General features: G+C 35.9%; 1 protein-coding gene across 1 annotated transcript in view; it reads left to right on the forward strand.

The window, feature by feature from the left end:
* Positions 1 to 20138, forward strand: part of NUDCD1 (NudC domain containing 1) — a 110518-nt gene extending 90380 nt beyond the window's left edge. The window contains exons 9-10 of the mRNA XM_036741757.1: positions 15899 to 16058; positions 19476 to 20138. Of these exons, the coding sequence (XP_036597652.1) occupies positions 15899 to 16058; positions 19476 to 19768 (453 nt within the window). The 3' untranslated portion in view covers positions 19769 to 20138. The remainder of the gene's footprint in view (positions 1 to 15898; positions 16059 to 19475) is intronic.
* The last annotated feature ends 2898 nt before the right edge of the window (positions 20139 to 23036 follow it).

A 23036-nucleotide genomic window follows, 5' to 3' on the forward strand; every position in this document is an offset into this window, starting at 1 on the left:
AAACAAGTTCTATTTTGGATGAGATTATCTGGTTATTTCTATTCTAAGAAGCATTATATCAAAATGGATAGAGAAGTGGCCTTAGAACCAAGAAGACCGGAGCTCAAGCCTTACCTGTGACATATATTGACTTTGTGACCCTGTGAATGATGTTCTAGTAAAGGATACTTAAAAGGATTAAGTTGCCATTTATTTCATCTGGATTGGTTTACCAGTTAGGGAGATAAAAAGAATCGTGGGATGAGTACTTTCAGCATAGTCAATACACCTGAGATTTAGCCTAACATCCTAACTGTGAACCTGATGATATTTTTTCTCCTGGAGGGAAAATTTCTGTTTTTCTTAATGCCACATAGGCAGGATTTTAATTTGTAGGGCTGATTTATTTAGAGAGATGCTATGATACAGTTGATAAAAGGAATGTCTAGATGAGGAACCTATGTGCTCCCAAGGTAGACCAAAATCATCTCTGCAACTTATAGTCTTAAAGAATTACCTAGAGTCCTGAGAAGTACTTACTCAGGGTCACACAGCAACTGTTTGTCAGAAGCAGGACTGGAACCAAGGTCTGCCTAGCTCTGAGTCTGGCACTGTATTCACTATATCACCCTGCCTAAACATTAAAAGGCAGTTTGCTTAGAGTTTTTATTTTAATCAGTCCTTTATTCTTCATTCTTGACAAAATTTTAGGAGCACTAGACTTTATATCATAAGATCTGAATTTGAATCCCAGCACTGACACATTAGCTATGTGAACCTGGGTAAGACATTTAAAGTCTGTGAGCAGAGCCTCTTTTTCCTCAACTCTGAAACGGGAATAGTAATAATACTTTCGCTATCTATCTCAAAGATTTTTGTGAGTCTATAAATCTTTAAGAGCTATATAAATTGGGCATCATCATTATTAATATTATTTGTTCACAAATATTTTGGTGGTGTCTGTAAACATAACTTGAGCCAGCTAGGTGAATCAGTGGATAGAGCACTGGGCCTGGAGTCAAGAAGACCTGAGTTAAAATCTGGCCTCATACGCATAATATTGTGTGACCCTGGGCAAGTCACTATTTGACTTAGTGTGCTGGAGAAGGAAATGGCAAACTACTCCATTATCTTTGCCAAGAAAACCCCATGGCCAGTATTGGCATGCTGTGGTCCACTAGGTCACAAAGAGTCAGACATGACTGAACAAATAAGTGTAACTTGCATTTATATTCTGTTGGGTTGGTATTTGGATTAGATTTTTCTTGTAGTCGTCTGCTAGTGAGGCTGATTGCCCCAGGTGTCTCCTCATTCTAATCCATACTCCATTCATCCACCAAAGTGATTTTCCTAAAGTGCAGGTCCAACCATGCATCCCCACCTCCTCCACCTGCAATAAACTCCACTGGATCCCTATTGCCTGCCTCCAAGAACAAATACAAAATCCTTTGCTTAGCATTCAAAGCCCTTCATAAATTACCCCCCCTCCTACCTTTCCAGCATTCTTATACCTTAGTCCCCACCATGTACTCTTCAATCCAGTGACACAGGCCTCTTGGCCGTTACACCAACAAGACATGCCATCTCTTGACTCCAGGCATTTTCCATGGCTGTCCCCCAAGCCTGAAATTCTTCTCTTTCCTCAACTCCTATTAGTGACTTTCCTGGCATCCTTTAAGCCCCAACCAAAATACCACCTTCTATGGGAAGCCTTCTTTCTGTTATTATCGCCTCTTTATCTTGTATATCGCTTTTTTGTATATTTGTTTACATGTTGTCTCTATCATTAGATTATGAGCTTCTTTGTGGGCAGGGACTATTTCTTGTCTCCCTTTGTATCCCCAGCACTTAGTACAGTGTCTGGCACATAGTAGGCACTTAATAAATGTTTTTGATTTACTTCATAATTTTCGTTTAGGAAAAAATCACTCTTAAAGAAGATATATCTTTCTCCCAACCCCCAGGCTTAATAGGAAGGCTCAAAAGAGGTTAAATCCTACTTAGCTGTTAGTTATTTTGAGAAAAAAGTCTGAGAAAGAAATAAAGAAATAGGAAAGAAAGAGCAACGGGGCTAGGATTAAATCTTGCATCCATCTTAATGGTATCATCAATTAAAGATAATTGCTCTTTAGATTTTTTGGGAGGGGTATGATTATATTTTTAAAAGTTGTCTATGTTTACAATAATTCAATTGCTAATTGAACTAGCCAGAGAGAAACAATACATTCAATCTCAAATTCAATAGATGGTAAGTAGCGTGATTTTTTTTTTTACAAAATTAAAGTAGTATAATATATAACAAAAAATAAAGTGGTTGTGTTTGGAAATAAAAACTTTATATAAAATGCATAACAAATAAGGGAGCATCACAGAGACAGAAGCCCCAGATACCTGTATTTATTCAGTTAACTTGGTCTTTTACCAGTGGACATGTTAGTTATACTACTATTTATCTTTCTTTAAGTTTTTTGGTCTTTATTAATGTTGCTAGCGAAAATATTTCCCCCGTAAAGAGAAGACTGTATGGTGTGAACATAACCTGACATGAATTCATACGTAGTTATTGAGCAGTAATTCTTCATATTCTGTACTTTCTTTGTAGATAAAAATAGATTCACAGTTTGAAAATGCTACTTAACAACTTACTAAACATTTTTAGAAGTTGTCACACAAATGGTCTTTAAGAGATAAGCTTGAAGGGTCCCTGTATTGGCCTGAAAATGAGTTGAAAAGATTGACTAAATCAGCTTGAATATTTTTAAATTGCTCATTCTGATTATTCTACATAACCTACTGCTTTACAATCAGAAAATCTAAAGTTTTAGAGTTGGAAGGAACCTTAACATCTAAGAAGCCCAACTCCTCCCCCCACCCCCAAAAGAATGTTTACCATTGTCTAGCTAACTGGATGCCAGCCACTGTTGAAAGACCCCAAATTAGAGGGATCCCACTTTGTATCGAGGCAGCACATTCCATTCCTGGATAGATGTGAAGTCTTTCTTGATTTCAAGCCTATATCTAAATTTACCTCTTTGAAACTTCCACCATCTGCTCTTGGTCCTACCTTTAAGGGCCAAATAGTACAAGTCTCTCCAACCTCTCTTCAGTGTGATAATCCTTTACTTAAATCACATTCTCCCCCATGCTCTACTCTTCCCTTCACCCCTGCTCCAAATCTCTTCTCTTCTTCAGGATAATCATCCCTAGTTTTTTTCAGCCATTTCTTGTTTGACATGACCTAAAGCCATTTACCAATCCTAGTTACCTTCCCCCCAAATATTCTTTAGTTTATCAGTGTCTTTTTTGGTGTGGTGCCTAAAACTAAGATCAGTACTCCACATGTGGTCTAAAAACAGAGTAGAGTATAGCAGAATTATCATTTCCTCAGTCTTATAAGCAAAACTTTCTTAACGAAGCCCATGATCCCTTTAACTCTTTTGGCTGCTGTATCACAATGTGAGTCACTGATGACTCATTGAGCTTGTTATTCACTTTCTTTTTTTTGGAATGACTTAGATGACAGTGGATAGAGTCAAGGGGGCCAATTCAATTATGATTTCAGATACCCATTATGATTTCAGATACTTAGCCTCTGTCTGCCTCCTTTTCCTCACCTGTAAAATGGAGATGATATCAGCACTTACCTTAATCAATGATCAAACATTTATTAAGTGTCTTCCATGTGCCAGGACCTTCCAGGGTTGTTGAAGGATCAAATGAGATAATATGTATAAAGTTCTTTGCCTGGCACATTATAGGTACTTAATAAATGCTTGTTCCCTCACTTGCCCCTTATCTGAATGTGTTCTCCATTTTGTCCTTCTGAAGCTAATTTTTGGAACCCAAGTGCAAGACTTTTTAAATACTACTCACCTCATTAGAGTCTGCCTCTTCTTTTAGCTACTTAAGATTTACTTGGATCCTGACATCCATGGTGTTAGCTATACCCCTCAACTTTCTGTCATTTGCCAGTTTGATAAGAGCACCATTTATACTTTTAAGAATGATTTTTAAAAATGTTTAACAACACAAGTCTTAAGTATAGATTCCTGAGGCTTTTCACTGGAGATCTCCTTCCAAGGTGGTATGGAATTAGTAGTGATTCCTTCTTGTGCATGGTCATTCAACCAGTTCCAGATTCATCCAGTTGTACTATCAAGTCATCCCTGTTTATTCATCTTTTCTACAAGGTGAAAAGAAATTAATCGGTACTGCTTCAAGATATAGTTTTATAATTGTTTAGGGAAATGTTAATTTTAAATTAATGATTTTTTTTTAAATATGAAAGTTAGGTGTTCCTTTAAAGAGTGAGACTTTATACTGAAAAGTGTAAGAAAGAATTAACAAATATTAACCAGGAAATTTTGCATTGCTTTCCAGAGTATCAAAAATTTTATATCTCTTTTCTAGTTTGAGCCAAAATGTCCTATAGCTTATAAAATAGAAAGATAAAACCATGATATTTCTCACACCAAAGATCTTATTAAGAGGGGAGCAATTGATAAATGATCAAAGGATATGAATAGGCAGTCTTCAGATGAAGAAATTAAAGCTATTTATAGTCATATGAAAAAATGCCCTAAATCACTGGATTAGAGAAATGCAAATTAAAACAACTCTGCGGTATCACCTCACACCTGTCAGGTTGGCCAATATGACAAATGTTGGAGAAGTTTGGGAAAATTTGAACACAAATTCATTGTTGGTGGAGTTGGGAGCTGATTCCAACCATTCTGGAGAGCAATTTGGAACTATGCCCAAAGGGCTATAAAACTGTGCATACTTTTTGATCCAGGTGTATATCCCAGAGAAATCGTAAAAAAGAGAAAAGGACCCCCATGCACAAAAATTTTTATAGCAGCTCTTTTTGTGGTGGCAGAGAACTGAAATTGAGGGGATGCCCATCAATTGGGAAATGGCTGAACAAGTTATGGTATATGAATGTAATGGAATACTATTGTTCCATAAGAAATAATGAGCAGGCAGATTTCAGAAAAACCTGGAAAGACTTACATGAACTGACACTGAGTGAAGTGAGCAGAACCAGGAGAACATTATACATAACAACAACATTGTGAGATGACCAACTTTGATAGACTTAGCTCTTCTGTGCAATGAAATGATCTAAGACGACTGCAAAAGACTCATGATGGAAAATACTGCCCACATCCAGAGAAAGAGCTATGGAGTGTGAATGCAGATGGAAGCATACTATTTTCTCTCACTTTTTTTCTTTCTCATGGCTTTTCTCTTTTGTTCTGATTCTTCTTTTACAACATGACTAATGTGGAAATATGTTTAAAATGATCATACATATATAGCCTATATCAGATTACATGCTGTCCAGAGGAGGGGAAAGGGGAGAGAGGGAGGGGAAATTTAGAACTCAAAATCTTATAAAAATGAATGTCAAACACTAAAAAATAAATAATGTTACACACACACACACACACACAATAAAATCGAATAACCTTAAAAAAAAAAGATTTAAAGGGGAGGAGGAGGTTGGGCCTGTAGGAAATTTAACTCAGCTTCTCTTTTTCTAGGAAAGAAAAATAAGAGAGATGAGAGGAGTAAAAGTTTGTATCTGTAAGGACAGCCTACTTGCTGCTCCTCATGCATGACCCTTCATGTCCTGGCCCTGTGATTTTACCCTGGCTGTCCCCCATGCCTTTAATTTTTACCTTCCTGACCTCCCAACTCTTAGCTTCCCTGTTTTAAAGACAGCTCAAATCATGCCTTCTACAGGAAGGTTTTTCTGTCTTCTCTTGCCCCTTCAGTTGTTAGTGCTTTGCTTCTAAGATTACTTTCCACTGATGTATGTTTCCTGTGTACACATAGTTATGTCTATGTTGTCTTCATCTTTAGCCTATGAACTCCTTAAGAACAAGTACCATGTTTTTGTCTTTCTTTGTATCCTTAGTGCTTAGCCCAATTCCTGACACATAGTAAGCTTGATTCACTGAGTGTGACTTTGCATCACTTAGGTAATAACAAATTTAGGTGGTTGTACTGTTTAAAAATGAGGAGAGAAATCAGATGATCAGAATTCTTGTCTAATGGTAGTATTCCCAAAAGATAATAGTCTTTTTAAAAGGAGAAATCAAATATTTAGCATGGCCTTTAGGCAATAGTTATTAAAAGAAAAATAAAATGTAGTAGAAAAATAAATATTAAGAGACTTATCCAGCAAAAAATAAATATAAAATCATGTCTAGAAAATAACTGGGGTACAAAGTTCAACTCAGGAAAGAGAAGGCAAGTACAGAATACATTAATGATTTATTTGCATCAATCTGAACTCTGGAAGATGTGAAATATTTTATTAAATGTACTGTCAAAAAATAAAATAGTATCAAAAATAGAGGTGATGGAACAGCTAAAAAAAAAGTTAATTGCCAGAAACTGATTTTCACCTGAGAGTTCTAAAGGAAACAGTGATAGAAACAAGAGAATATAACTAATAAGATGTTCTCTAGTTCATCATTTTAAATTAATATAGTGCCTGGAATTGGAAAAGACATAATTTTTACCCATTTTCTCAAGTTATATTTGAAGGAAAGATCAGAAGTCACCAATTAGCTGAACTTTTTTAATAGAAAATTTTGGAAGTAATTAAATAGAATTAGAACTTAGCCATGTTGGTACATAAAAATAAACCACCACAATTTTAATGGTATCACTGTTAATATTGAAGTTCCTTAATACTTTGGCTATATGATTTTATCAGTGTAAGTACTCTCCAGTTCTGTAGATAGCTGTAAACTCCTCCTTGCTTTCTCATCCTATGTGACTTTTGCCCATATCTCCCATAAATATTCATACTTTAGTCTTCTCTCTTCCTTTTAAATATTGAACCAATTTAATCTGTATTGAATGCCTTCTACATAAAAGGCACTTAATTAAAAAATAAAACATCCCCTAGTCACATTCTGTTGCATGCATTAATAGAGCAGGCTATTCATCTATTGTCTCTTATCCTTTGTTATTTTGATTCTAACAAGAAGTGGTGGTTTATGATTTATTGCTATATTGTATCACATGGAAAATATTTTAAAAGACACCATTTTAGGATCATTAAAAAGACTAGGTAGTTTCCCAGATTAAACTCTTCTTATTCAAATCAGGGCCCAGTCTGATATTAGTAGGTTGGTCTCTTCTGCTAAATTCAGTGTCTAAGAATATTTTCCTCATGATACAATATAGCTAAAAATCGAAGAACATCATTTCTTGTTAGACTCAAAATTACTGATGATCTAACCAGTGAGCTGCCCAATAAGCACAGACCACATTGTAACATGCATTTTTCATCCACTTCTTTTTATCCAGACCAATGACTTTTATATTATTCATAATTTCCCTGAGGAAACTTTGTAGGGTACCAGGGCACAATATAATTCATACAGGAAAGACACCACAGGCAGGGTACAATCAAGTGACTTCCATCTTTCCTTGTGCTGCATCTGGATGATCTCTAACCTCTGTGTGAAGAGGTGAGGTGAGTTACACCTTAATCTCCGATGACACCTTCCATCCTATGCTATGTCTACTGCCTGATCTCCAGCCTGCAGAGAGAAAAGGAAAGAAGAAATTGAAGCCTTCCATTTGACTGTGAGCTTTCTGTCTTGTTCTACACGTGTCTTCTGCCTGATCTCCAGCCTTTCCTAGGAAAAGGAGAAGCACCTTTCACTACATGATGAATGTATTTACTCTTGATCATACCCTGCACACCCCAGAGATTCTGAACCCCATTCCCCACAATCCAAGTCTTTATTCCCATCCCCCTCAACCTTTTCACCCCAAAGTCCCAACCAAACGTACCTACTCCTTCCACTGTGCCCTCTGGAATGCCAGTTCCATAAGCAGTCAACTTACGGAAGTTTCGTGATAAATCTTTTCCTATTCCACTCTTGTCTTCTCACAGTTTTGAGACCTGGTTCTTCTCTCCCTCCTCCCTCCCCCACCATGATAGCCACTTTGACCCATTCTTTCAGTTCACTGGTCAAGGCAAGGGAGTTAGACTACTGTTTGCTCTCAATTGCCATTTCCAGGTTCTCCTCCTACCTCCATTACTTAGTAACCTCTCCCCCTTTGAGGTTCATACAATCCACATCTTCTACTCATTCAAAATCTTTGTAGCTATGGTCTACTGACCTCTAGAATATGCCTTCCTTCCTCAATGAGTTTGGCACATAGCTCACCATCTTTCACTCCTCCCCAACTCCTGCCCTCAAAATAGGGAATTTCGACTTACAAACTGACACTCTTTCTATACCTCCCTTTTCAAGTCACTATCCCATTCTCTACAGTAGCTTTTCCAAACCTTTGCATCCCTCCTCAAACATTCCATGGCTCCCTCTCTTCCTACCCTCTCAACCGAAAACCTTGCCTTATGTTTTATTAAAAAAATTGAGATCATTTGCCAAGATTTCTCTCTTTTGCCCTCCTCATCTCATCATTCAGACGCCTTCTGCCACTATCTCTTCCTTCACCTCCATCTCATACCTTGCTAAAGTCAAACCCCATTACTGGTATAAGGATTTCCATTCCATACTGTCTCCTCCAACAGATTGTCACCTCTGTCATCTCTACACTCTCATTTATCTTCGATCTGTCTCTGTCTACTGGTTCATTCCCTATTGCCTACAGACATACCCATGTCTACCCCATTCTCAAAAAAACCTCTCACTTGATCTTTCCAACCCCTGTAATTATCATTCTATACCTCTTCTGGTTTTGTGGATAAACTCGTTGGTCTCTAGGATAAAATAAAAGTTCTACCATTTGGCATTTTAAAGTCCTACATAATTTGGCTTCAATCAGTTTTTCCAGATACTTCACATTTCTACCTTGCTCACCCCCATAAAACTGTATTCCAGCCATATGGCCTGCTTGTTGTTCCCCATTCAGAAAGCATAGCATACCCTATCCCCATGCCTTACCACAAACTCTTCCCCATGTCTGGAAGGTAGTCTGAGGGCGAAATTATAAGCAGGTGTAAAAAACTTTTTAAAGAAAGTCATTTAACATTGGACACTGAATTTAAAAGTAAAAGGCATACTGCTGAGAATGTAACATGCCCTTAGGTTTGCAATTTACTGAGTGTGCGGTGGGGGGAGGTGTTGTATGTGGCTGTGAGAGTGAGACAGAGACAAAGATAGAGAGAGAAAGACACTATAGATGGACAATGAACTAACACCAGTAACTCCCATTAATGCTATGTGACTATGATTCAAGGAGTAACATGATCTCAAATGATTGGCCACAACACGCTACCAGAGATAACTTGTACAAGATGAGAGGAATAAAAGATGGTTTCTGATAAGTAAGAAAAGATGTTATGGTCATAGAAAGAATAAATGACAACAGAGAGACAGACTACTCTAGTGATACATTGATATGTATTAGATTCTCTATGGAGAATTTGCACACAGACATGGCTAAGAATTTCACAAGATGAAAGATGAAGTTGTGATCAATATAAGTAGAGGTAATAACCATACTAATGAAATCACAGTTCTAAATTGAACTAGGACACTGTAGTTCAGTCTTTATTTTTAGTAGTTCATATACACATGTGTGTATACACATAATTTTGTACATGTGTCATATTTTTAAGGAAAGTAAATCTCAAAGGAAATACATTTGGATGATTCCTGTGGTATGTGAGTGACCATGTATCGGTGGTCATGGCTTCTCTACTACATATCTTTGAATATTTAAAATTTGACAGTGACTTTTAGAAGATGAACGTGGAATTGAAAGATTTCTTTTCATAAAATTCTGACTTTCTAGCTTTCTTCTGCCCCTTGAAAATCTACAACAAGAATGCTTTAATTTTATATACGCAAAGAAATTATGCCATTTCATATTTTTTGAAACTTAAATACTTTTTGTGTTTAAGTTTAATTTGATAATAGCAATGAACAAAGAAAGGTTGGTAAAATGTCTTTACTTTGACATTTAATCTTCTTAGGCCTTAATTGTTAAGTAGTCTACAAAAAAGAAAAAAACAATTGACAATTTGAAATGAATGTTTCAAATCTTTTCTAGGGAATATTTTATTGTAATCATATTCTTTGGCTCTTAAATCATTGATGACTATGTCTGTAACAAGTACCAGTATAGAAATGATGAAATATTTATTTTTGCACTGGCAGGTGGTAAATTTTGGAAACTTCTTGGCAGCATACATTTATAAAAGCTCAACGAATATGAGAAATCTGCTGATTGGTTTAAATTATTGTAGTTAATAAACATTGAGTCCCTACTCTATGCCAGGCACTGCTAAATCCTGGAAATACAAACAAAAAAAAATCACTCCTTTCACCAAGAAACATACATGGGGTTAAGGGGTGGGGTTGGAAGGGATGTCCACAGACACAGTGCAATCAATGAAGAATAAATATAAAGTAGTCTAGAGGAGCAGTAGTGGTTGGAGGGAATGGGTGGAGAATCTGAAGAGGCCTAATAAAGGAACTTAGCTTTGAAGGGGTCAAGGGACTCTAAGAAGTAGAACTGGATAAGGATCTTAGCTCTGAACCTTTAGTTATGTGATCTTGGGCAAAGCAATTAACTTCTTTGAAACCCTTTTCCTCATCTATAAAAAGTAGTGAGAGGGGTTTGTGATATTATTGTAAAGTGCTATATAAATGTACAGTATGGTGTATGGACAGTTGTTCTCAGTGTTAGGAAAACCTGCTTTCAAGTCCTCCTGCCTTTGATTTATGCTGGCTATGACCCAGGACAAGTTGATGGACTTCTCATGGCTCTAGATAACTAGACCTTAAGATGTAGAACCAGTGTCTCATCTTCATCTGTAGAGAAAGTCCTTCATTGGGAGTTCTCAACACTAGTGTAATTACAGATCTGGTTTTAAAAGAGAGACAGACAGAGACACAAAGAGATGTTTATCTGGCATTGGTTCAATATTATTATATATGTGAACTTGCTTTAATTTAATCCTTGAAATTCAAAAACTTTATTTTAACAATTTTTGATGGAAATATTACTTATCTATTATGTCATCTTTTCTCCTTAAATCAAATATTCAAAATGAAATTTAACCTTTTCTTAATAGGTCAGGGTTATTTCTATGCACATTAACAATATTTTCTTATTTCTTTTCCTCTACACTCAGTGACCAAAAACTGCTTTTTTTTTTTTAAATAGTTTTGCCCTTCTCCTTTCTTCTCTTCCTTAGCTGCCAAGCTGTTACTTCCTTGCTAGAACAAGTATCCATTTCTCCATGGCCAACCTCTGTCCCCTTCCTGTCTATTTTTTAATCTGTTGTCAGCTGGGGAATCACATAGACAAGCCCCTTGAAATATCTAAAATAAGGGGAAATGGGTCATTTCTTTTGGTAAGGGCCTAAACTCTCTTATGAATGAGGTTTTTTTCATCCCTTTATTTTTTGTATTCAGGGTTTTTTGGATTGGACCTATAATTTCACCAGAAGATATCACTAAAAACCTCTGTGTACTGAAGCAGACTGCGGCCTTTTTGCCAATTTGTGATCTTTGGTTCTCAGAATCCCCAGCTTCTAAGTAATTTTCCCAGGGTAGAATAGATAATATGTGCAGAAACAGGCCTAGAACCTGGGTTTTTCTAACTTCAAGGAGCCATCCCTTTGCCCCTGCACCGTTCTGTAAGTAAAGTGTATGTGTTTTAGTGCATGGACTTCGTGGCATTGGTTTTACCTGATCAGATCACTCTGGCTTCCCAGTTCTTAGGATTAGAAAATCAGTGCCCACCTAGTACTACCCAGACCTGACAAGTGCTCGTTCAACGTTTGCTTGAAGACCTCTAATAAAGCAGAACCCTTTACCTTCCAAGGTAGCACATTTCAATTCTGGATAGCTTTAGAAGTTAGAATATTATTCCTAACCTCTAACCTAAATTTGCCTTTTTTGCAATTTCTACCCATTGCTGCTGGTTCTAACTTCCCAAATAAAACATACTCAATAGTCATTTATCGTATGCTTGAAAGACCTCCACTGAGGCAGATCTGTTACCTTTCATGGCAGCCTGTTTAATTTCTGGACAACTGTAATTGTTAGAAAGTTGTTCAAGCTTAAACTTTCCTCTTTGCATCTTCCACCCATTGCACATGGTTTGGCCCTCTACCACCTTTTTCCTGTCATCACAATTCCTTTCTTAATTCAGTCCTTGCACACATCAGCTTTTTTTCCTGACATCATACTGCTGACTCTTATTTGGTGGAGCAGTATGTTGCCTTGTATGTTGCCCTCTTCTAGGAAAGTCTCCCATCCGTACTGTTCAACTACTCTCTGATCATAAACATGAAGTAAAACATAAAAAAAGAGAATATGTGCTCACCAAAGGTGTTTGCAGTTGTAATGGAGGAGAGATCCAAGTAGAAACTCCACGGCTACCTTTTGAGATGCTGTAGAAGGTTTCTTATTTAGGTATGGCCATATGACCTCTATGATCTTTTCCAACTCTGAGGTGCAGTATTTCTTTATTTGCTTCTTAAATTTTCATTGGTTCTTAACAATTGACTATTATAGAACCATAGAATTTCAGAGCTGGAAGGGACTCTAGAACCATCTATTTTGTCTCATAACTGAAATATTATTCTTGTATATATTAGACTTGACAGGGTCACCATCCAGGCTTTGCTTAAAATGAGACAAACCTCACTACCTCTTAAAACAATCCATTCTGCTTTTGCATAATTTTAATTATGATTTTATATCACACCAATTATGTAATTTTGCTTACCTCAGACCTAAATTTCCTCCTTCACCATTTCCATTTCTTGCTTAGTTCTGCCCTCTAGAACCAAATAGAGCAATTCTAATTCCCTTTCCACAAGCTAGGCCTTCAAATAATTTTAAATTCTCCTGATAAGTTATGTATTATTAATGTCCTTTGAAAATTTGACAAATTTATTAACCATTTACAAATTTTTCCTTAAAAACCTAAAAGGTTCTTCTCTGAATGGAATGGCCACAACAGTGCATTAAGGAAAGCAGGATTTAATCTTCGAACTGTAGCAGTGGGAAGATAGGGGTTTATGAGTATTAGCAGCTGAATGAAATCAAGCCAAGAATAATTCCATGTGATATGTTTAAAGAATCTAAATTTTAATTGAAATGTAATTGTATTCCTCTTCTCTTCACCAATTTTCATCCTTAAGGTTACATTCTCCACAACAACCCCGCCCCTTTTTTTAAGGGGAAAAAGTAAACTGTACATTTGAAACTCTTTGTGACATGAACTCTGCACTAAAACTACTCTAAACAGCATGTACCTTGTCTGTTTGTGGAAAAAGTTTGGAGAACCTGGAATTTTCTGACCTACTCCACCATCTGAGGTCTGCAATTTTTTGGTGCTTCTGAGGTGTTATCATGGAAGAGATGTGGTCACTGCTTACCTGGTCAATGCTCTGGTCTTTACCCAGGAAAGTCCCCTGTTCCACAAGTACTTGGGCTCCTTCTGACCCTGCAACTCTGATCAGTGCCCGTATTTCCTTGTGACTGATCACAAGTGTCTCTCTCCTTCCTTGAACATCAGATGTTTATAGGAAATAGAGTTGCCAGTCAGCAATCTCTTTCTGACCAGTTATCTGAGCCCCTTACCATCTCTGGGCTTAGAGCTCCCAAAGCTGCTGCTGCCTCAGCCTCCTTCAAGACCTACCACTGGTACCTCATTCCTGGCCTGTGCCCACCCTGGTGTTACAGACTTCTCCTTTGGACCTCTTAAGTTGCCTTAGGCCGGAAAAAATATCTCCTGACCTTTTGTTGGCTCTGCCACTCCAAAATTTGATTTGAGGTGTTATTTTAAAGTTATTTGGAGAAAAATGTTGGGAGAATTCAGCTGGGTCCCAGCTTGTACTCTGTCATCTTGGCTCCATCTGATTTCTACATTTTTAAAGTAATAAGTTTTTACTACCAGATCATTTATAATCTGAACTTCCTGAAGAGAGGAGCAGAAAGATTAGAAAAGGATTATCTTTTATATGGTCTATAAACTTTACCAGTGGCAATTTCTCTACTGATTTATTTTTGTTTTTTCCTGGAGAACTTAGTAGATTTTTACCTTACAAATTCCCCTTCTACTTAGGAGATAGTTGAAATTGCCCCAAAGACTAAATTTCATGGCAGATTAGCTTTTGTAGAAATAGCATAAAAATATTAATAGTCCAGGTAACATTTTTACCTAATACCAAATAGTTCATCTAGTCATAAAGGTACTTTGAAATATACATATAATGATATCTAATAGGAAAATCTTTAGTCACCTCCCTCATTAAACCTCTAATTCTAAAAGCTCATCAGCATACAAGCATTATTTTCATCTAAATTTGGTATCTCAGCTCCTAACATATCATAGGCACTTAATATTTTTTCATGTTTTGGGTTTTTTTTTCCTTTATTTCATAAATCACGCAATACACAGGTTTTGTAATGATGGGATAGGGATAGGTCCTGGCCCTGTGATTTCATTGATAAAAGGTACTCCCACATAAAAATACTCCCCCAAACAATATCAGTCTTCACCTATACTGAAGCTTCTAGTTGTAGGAAGTTGCCTGGAGCACTAAGTAGTAAGGTGACGCTCCAGCCTACATCAGGCTGCTTCTCCATTTTTGTGACCTTGTGCACCCAGCAGCACAGCTTCATTTTGATTCTGTCCTCTTAAAAGCAAATAGGTCCAGCTTTAAGCAAAATTCTGAAGTCTCCATACTTTTTTATCTTGATCCCTTAGCCTCCTTTTTCTGTGCCCTTCTCTGCAGTGCTGACTTTTCTCGCACATTCCCAAGTTTGAGTACTTGATGCCTATAATTGCAGGAATTTTTAACCTACGGACTGTGAACTTAAAAAAAAGGTTTAAAAAAAATACTTCAATATAGGGGAAGGTAGGAGAGGAGAAAAAGCATTTATGTATTGTCTGCTGTGTACCAGGCACTCAGCTAAGTGCCTTGCAACTTTTATTTCATTTGATCCTCAAAACAGTCTTGAGAGTTAAGTGCTTTTATTATCCCCATTTTATACTTAAGAAAACTGAAGCAAGTAGGTTAAGTGACTTGCTCAAAGTCACACAGCTAATGTATGAGACCAAATTTGAACTCAGCTTTCTGACTAGGTCCCGCAGTCGTGTCCACTGTACCTCCTAGCTGTCTGGTTTCCTTCATAACCTTTTGTATTTAAAATGTTACTCTATTAAGGGGTCTGTAGGTTTCACCAGACTGCCAAAGGGGTCTTTGATACAAAGGAGCTAGGGAACAATACAGGAGGGATCTGTAATATCTCCCCATTCCCACTTCCCTTACCCCTATAGATTAACCAACTATTTAATCCTGCTTGTAGCCTGTTCTCAGGACCTACTGAAGCAGAGAAGCTTGTTTTTCCTTGGTGAATGACAAGCCTTGGAGCCCAAAATCTATAAACAAACTTCTTTAATCAGGACCCTTTTTTCTTACCCCACTTATCCCTGACAGATAGAGGGGGCAACCTCCTCAATGATACCCAGATGGAAATTTTGTATTTCCTAGCACATTTGATCTTGTCTCTTCTCAAATGTATATCAGTGCCACCTGTTTAGTTCTACTTCTGTTAGTGAAGTTTTTGACAAAGCATATAATCACAACCTATCATTTTTTTATGATAGCAGTATTAATGTAGTTAGATTCCTCTAAAATTTAATGATGTTATATCATATCTATCAATACATAAATTATTATTTTGGCAAATAAATTTGATTGGATTCCAAGTATTACAACTTAGAATATGTATTCCATGTACTTCAAGAATATATGTTATGATTACAAAACATCAAAATTATTTTAAAGAAATTATCATGTACTAATGAAGGTTATGTTGTTACTGTTATCTTTCTTATATTATTTGCTTTCATATCAAATAATTACCATTATCTTTGTTTACTTTTTTAGGTGAATCTTGGAAGCAACCAGTACCTTTTTTCAGCCTTAGTGGACCCCAAAGAAATGCCCTGTTTCTGTTTGCGTCATGACGTAGATGCCCTACTTTGGCAACCCCACTCTAGCCAACAAGATGAAATGTGGGAGCACATTGCAACTTTCAATGCTTTAGGTATAAAGTGACCTGTTGGATAATATTTTCCATCCTATTAGATATTATAGTCAACATTTTTATTTCATTTTACATTAGTTCTTATTTTTAACCTTTCTTGGGCTGTACTAATTACATTTCAATTGATCTGTACTATAATTTGGTTTATTATAAAATGGTAAATGATTTTTAACATCATAACAGTAGAAATAATCTCTGCTTGTATACAAGATAAATTTAAATAGGAATTTTGGTTATCTAATCACATGAATCATTCCAATTCATTCAGTTATTCTAGTGAAATTATATAATCAACATGATATGGAATATTGAATATATAGGATAAAAGAATTACTACTTCTCTGTATGACTTTTGTTTAGGGTCCTTAGGAGTAATATGTGAAATAATGGAGATGCCCTAACATGATAAATATCATGAATCCTGCCCTTTTTTTATTTCTGTAACAAGTACTGAAACAATGATTCATAATTTTTTTTTCTTGGGGTAGGGGAAGAAGGCACCTCTAGGGCCATGATTTCATTGATATGGAGAACTCTTGATAGACAATGGTGGAGGGAATTTTCCTATCAGAAACTTATCTGTAAATTATGGTCTTAAAGAGTCTCTTAAGGATTAAGTGACTCACTCATGGTCATACACAGCTAGCGTGTGGCAGAAGCAGCACTTCAACCCAAATCTTCTTGACCCTAAAGTTAGTCCTCTCTTTCCACTATTGCCTCTCATAATAAAATCAGTTGACCAAAATAGTATTAAATTTAAGCTGTACATTAAATGAAAACATAATCTTTTAATTAAGTCTTAGAAATAGACACATTGTTTTAGAACTTTACAGTAATTGACTTTTTGTTGAAATATATTGGCATTTTTGGAAGAGAAAGTTTTGTATTAATTACCTACATTTCTTTGTTGAAATCACTTAAGACTGTATCATAGAATCTTTGATTTAAAAAAAAAACTTTTAAGACTTTTTAGTCCAAGAAAGAATCTCCTCTACAAGATACCCAATAAGTGTTCATCCAGCCTTGGTCTGAAGACTTTCAGTGAAGGAGAATCAACTATCTAGAGGCAACCCATTCCATCTTTATATAGTTAAAATTATTTAGGATATTTTTCCTTAAATCAAGGCTAAATGCGCCTCTTTGTTACTTCTACTCATGCTCCTAGTTCTTCACTCTGAGAACAAACAGAATGTCTGATCTTTCTTCTGTCTCTTAGATACTTAAGGAAAGCTGTCCTGCTCTTTCTCCCAAACCCCAGCCCCCTTAAAAAAGATGATGGGCTTAAAATACCCAGTTCCTTCCACTGATCTTCACATGACATAATTCGAAGCTCTTTACCACCCTGGTTGCCCTCCCCTGGGAACTCTACATTACCAAAGTCCTTCCTAAAATGTTGTACCTAGAGCTGAACGCAGTACTCAGACCAGGTCATAATGCGGTGGGACTATCACCTCCTTAGTCCTGCTGCATTATGACCTGGTCTGAGTATTGTGATTCTCTGACCATAGTCTAGTTAGCTTGTTCAAATACAAAAAAGCATATTGCAATAGGAAATTAATCTATATCATGTATACATTTTGAATCCTGTGTTACACTTAGTTTCATGGCTTCAGGTTGAAGCCTTCCAACTGCAGGCCTTCCATATGTACACTTCCGTAGTACCCCACTCTCCCGAACTTAGGCTTTGGTTCATTCGTATCATAGCTTTTCAAGAGAAACAGGTAGCAAGTATTCATCTCTATAGAGTGTTTATTTCACTTCTTCATACCTTGGCAAGATCCCTTCTCAAGTAATTTTCATGTTTTTGATCTGCAATGTTGAGAACTCCAGTAATTATATTCTAATTGAGAAATCCTACTTGTTTTTGAGAGTAAATACAAGTAAATATTGAGTGTTTTGTCTGTCATCTGAATATGTAACTTTAACATTCAGATTACTGAAAACGCAACGTTTTAAGTGTAATTTCCTTTTCAGTTGCTATGCTAATTGATTATAATTTTGAAATTGAATATATAGACTCTGCTTATAGGTTCCAAGCATTGATCTGGGTTCATATATTACCTCAAACACTTATTAGCAATAAAATGGAAGTCAACCAGGTGAAGCAATCAGAAAGCATTTATTAATTTCTTACTTTGTATTTGGCATTGTGCTAAGAACTGGGTATACCAAAAAACAAAAAAAAAAAGGTAAAATAGCCCCTGACCTCAAGGACCTCACATTCTAATGTGGGAAACAAGATGTAAATAAGTAGGGACATACAAGATATATACAGTGTAGCATCTATGTCACAGTGGTGTGATGACCATACGAGAGGAGATATTTAAAGTACTTTCCAAACCTTAAAGTTCTGCATAAATAATGACTTATTATTAGCTCTTAACAGTTTGTTAATATTATTTTGCTTTGTAGTAAATTACATTATGATATTGGTTTTACTTATAGTAGAATGCCTTTTTAGGCATACAAAAAGATATACTGCATATTACTACATATATGGGGGTTGTATTTCACACATAAACACACACATCCCTGGTACAGTTTTACATTGAGGTCTTATGGAATTATGAGAAATAAAGGATACAAGTAAATTTGTCAGTTATTTGATGGGAAAGATGTATTTTGAGATTACTGAAGCTCATTGATATCTTTTAGGTCACTTTGCTGTTTGACACATGAATTTGCAAATGTATACCTGGGAATAAAAGGCATAGATAATATAGGATCATAAATCATTTATTAGAACTGGAAGGAGTCTTATAACTCATCTAGCCCAAACCTCTACATTTTGTGGATAAAGAAACTGGGGCCTGAAGAGGTCAAATAACTTATCCAAAGTCACACCCAAACTGGGGTAGTAAAAGGTTGATCCTTGGCCTCCAAACCCACTGTTCTTTCTACTATACCATAAAGCCTTTTGCCCTTATGTGGACCTCTGGAAGCTTAGTAATTTTATGTAAATGAACAACAAATTGTAAGATTTCGAGCAAGATTATGATTCTTATTAAAATTAACATCATATTTGTATTGGATATAAACATCTTAGGTAGACATTTTAACGTCAGACTTGTCTCTAGTGGATTAGAATTATGTATAAGTCAGAACTTGCTTTTAGTAATAATACTCTTTATATCAAATTTACTTTTGCCCGCTACAGATTTTAAAATAATTTGCAGTTTAAAAAAAAAAGCTAACTTGACTTACTCGGTAAAAGCTTCCTGTTTGGGGAGCTGAAACCTTGTTTTTAGGCTGTGTTGGGGAGGTGAGCTTGCTGCAATGACTTTGGAGTGAAGCGAAGCTCAGTTGTCATGTGTTTGTGCCTTTTGCCCATTACTTCAGCATTGTATTTTAATTTGTGGACAAAATTTTAAAACATTTATATGTAATTTTTTATTTGTCTACATTTGGTTTTGGCAGGCTATGTCCAAGCATCGAAGAGAGACAAGAAGTTTTTTGCTTGTGCCCCCAATTACTCCTACGCTGCCCTTTGTGAGTGCCTGCGCCGAGTGTTCATCTATCGTCAGCCCACAGCCATGTCCACTGTGCTATATAACAGAAAGGAGGGAAGGCAGGTTGGGCAGGTTGCTAAGCAGCAGGTAGCCAGCCTGGAAACTAATGATCCTATTTTGGGGTTTCAAGCTACAAATGAGAGATTATTTGTCCTTACTACAAAAAACCTCTTTTTAATAAAGGTAAATACAGATAATTAATGATGTCAACATGCTGACTTCTCTGTACTTGAGAAAAGTTGAGAAGTATCTAGAAGGCTGAAAAATTAAACTGAATACTGTTGATTTTAATGTAAAAAAAATTGTACTGTATCTAGTTTTATTTTTTAAAAGGATGTCTTCACTGTACTCAGTAGATTTTTAGCTATTTGAAAATTGTATCAAGTGTTTCAGCTGCAGTGTTAGTTACAGCTCTAAGGGAAATGACTTTAATTGAAAATGCATGAATATGAATAATATGTACATATATATTTTTGTTATTTTGATTTATTAAAAAAAAAAAAGCTCAGAATTTGATCTTTTGTATGTAGTTGTACCATGCAGTATTTGCCCAATAAAAATATTTGCTACATTCCCTTTGTATTTTGGTATAATTTGCTATGTTCTGGATTATAGGCATTAACATTTTTTTTAATAAGTTGACTGAAGTTCATTTAAAACTTCCAGTCATTCCAGTTATGTTTTAGGGAAGAAAATTATTATCAAATGTGAACTATTTATTGTCCTTGTACATACAGAATCACAGAGTCTTTGAATTGAAAGAGATATCAGAGATATTCTAGAATACTACACATCTAAACAAGAGTCCTCTCTACAACATGCCCAAGAAGTCCATATTTCCAGCCTAATCTCCCCCTCCACAACTTCTGCCCATTCTTCCTTCTGCCCCGAGTATAGTCAGAAGACTCTAATATTTATCCCCCAATATGGTTTACAAATACTTGAAGACAACTCTTTGAATGCTGACCAGCCTTATTAGCTGATCATATTTTAAGCATTACAGTGATTTGGTTCTCCTTTCCCTTTATTATGTTCTCAAACCTGCTGTCACTAATTCCCAACATAGAACCATAGATGTATCTCTACATCATTAAATACTCTTAACAAATACAAATAATGCTGTTAAATAGTGGTGATATAGGAATTGTCTTTCTTCCATTTCACATCTTCCCTATCCATTTGTTTTTCTGTACCTGTTCCCATTCCTAGTGACCACTTAATATAGTTCAGTAACGACCTAATGTTAAAGATCTATAGGGAACTAATAAATATGTAAGACCAAAATCTACTTTCAGTGGCTACTTGGGTCAAAGTATATGAACAAATTATCTCAGAAAAATTCAAAACTATTAACTACCATATGAGACTGCGACTAATCATTAGTAAGAGAAATAACTCATCAAGCAAATCTGAGTTTACCTCATGGCTGGAAAATTGGCAGAGCTGATAAAAGATGGGGGTGATCAATGTTGGAGGGACTGTAAAAGACAGGCATACTGTGGAGCTGTGTATTTTTCCAAACATTCTGGAAAGCAATTTGGAATTATGCTAAAAAGAAGTGATTAAAATGTTTATACCCTTTGACAGATCCCACAACTGGAAATATACATAACTCCGTGTGTGTGTTTGTGTGTTTTACATATATCCCAAGGAAGTCACAGACAGAAAAGAAGATCTGATATACAGCAAAGTATTTATAGGAGCACATTTTGCTATAGTGAAAATAAGGAAACAAATTGGAAAAGCCTATACAACTTGTGGTATATTCAAATAATGGAATATTACTGCACCATAAGAAGTAATGAATTTGAAGAATTCAAAGAAGCATGGAAAGACTGATGCAAAATGAAGTGAACAGAACCAGGAAAACAGTATAAACACAATAACTACTAAAGTGTAAATGGAAAGAACATGAATAAAAAAGAAATTGAATGCTATGTGCTTATAATGACCGAACTTGACCCTAAAGAAGAAATGTGAAAATAAACCTCCTTCCCTACCTTTCTTCCTTCTTTGCAGAAGTGGTACACTATGGCCATGGAATAATGCATATACTCAGACTTGGCTGATGTGTTAATTGGTTTGTTGAACTGCTTTATTTTTCCCCTCTCTTTTTTATCCTTTGTTACAAGGCATGGTTCTGTGGAGGTGAGGGGAGAGGGATATTGGGATATCAAAAAGAAAGGTGATGCAAAACCAAAACATCAGTAAATATTAAATTTTTTTAAAAATCATATTAAAATATCAGATCCTTAAATTTGTGACTGCATAATAGCATGAAAAAAATGGACTGTCAGCTTCTTAAATGAGAGAATGATTACTGTAACAATTAAATATAATAAATTCTTAATTTGAACTTAAAACTGTTCTCCCTGACTTTTTCTGATTTTAAAAAATATATAATAACTAAAAACAGTTGAGAGTCAGCTCATGATGAAAGGCCAGTAGTTTGTCTGCTTAATCTAGTTATCCAGTGTGTGGGAGCCTTCCTCATATAATTATTAGGTCATTAACAATACAGCCAAATTATGAAGAGAATTATAAGTGTGACTATGTGCATGTCTGCATGTATTTCTTTTGTTGTATTTCAAATCCATAGAAAATTTATTTACTAAATAAGCATTTTATTTTGTTCTTCCTCCTTCAATACTAGATAGTATATTGCTTTGTAAGCTATAAATTTGTCTCTTTCTACACTAAGGCAAATTAGAAACTGATTTTCCTTTTTAAAGAAAACCCATTTTATTCATACAATAATAATAATAACAGCTCACATTTAAAGCTAGGCGGCGCCATGAATAGAGTACTGGGAGTCAGGATAGACATGGATAGAGTCAGGAGGACAAATCCAACCTTGGATACGTTATGGCTGTGTGACCATGGGCAAGTCACTTAACCTCTCTTTCCTCAGTGGGGCCCCTGGAGAAGGAAATGACAAACCATTCCAGTATCTTTGCCAAGAAAACCCCACTGGGGTCCCAAAGGGTCAATATGACTAAAAATAACAATAACAAAAAAGTGCCAATACCTTCACAAGTGGGGATAGTCAGATTAGTTTAATATCCACCCTATTGGTAGATAATGTAAATATCATTATCTCTATTTCCAGATGTGGAAACTGAGGCTCAGAGTCCCATGACTGGGAGTGGAGCTAGAAATCAAACCCTGGACTCCTAACTATGCCCATCACTTGCTATTCCCTCTCTGCTTGCTGATTCCATGAACCACCCCCAAATAAATAACATAAGGGAAACACCAGATGATTCTGTGTGTGGTATACTTTGTTACAGAACACTCAAAGGATTACATAAGGTAGTGCTGATAAAACACTGCTTTTGTTATAACATAAATTACTTTATGTCCATTTCAAAACCTTTTTAGCACCTTTAAAAATGTCTTAAAAATGATAATTTGTGAAATGGAATTATCATCCCTTTAAATTGTGTATTAGGGAACTTTATATTCCAGG

The sequence above is a fragment of the Trichosurus vulpecula genome, chromosome 1 (assembly GCF_011100635.1).
Source record: "Trichosurus vulpecula isolate mTriVul1 chromosome 1, mTriVul1.pri, whole genome shotgun sequence".
NCBI lineage: Eukaryota > Metazoa > Chordata > Mammalia > Diprotodontia > Phalangeridae > Trichosurus > Trichosurus vulpecula.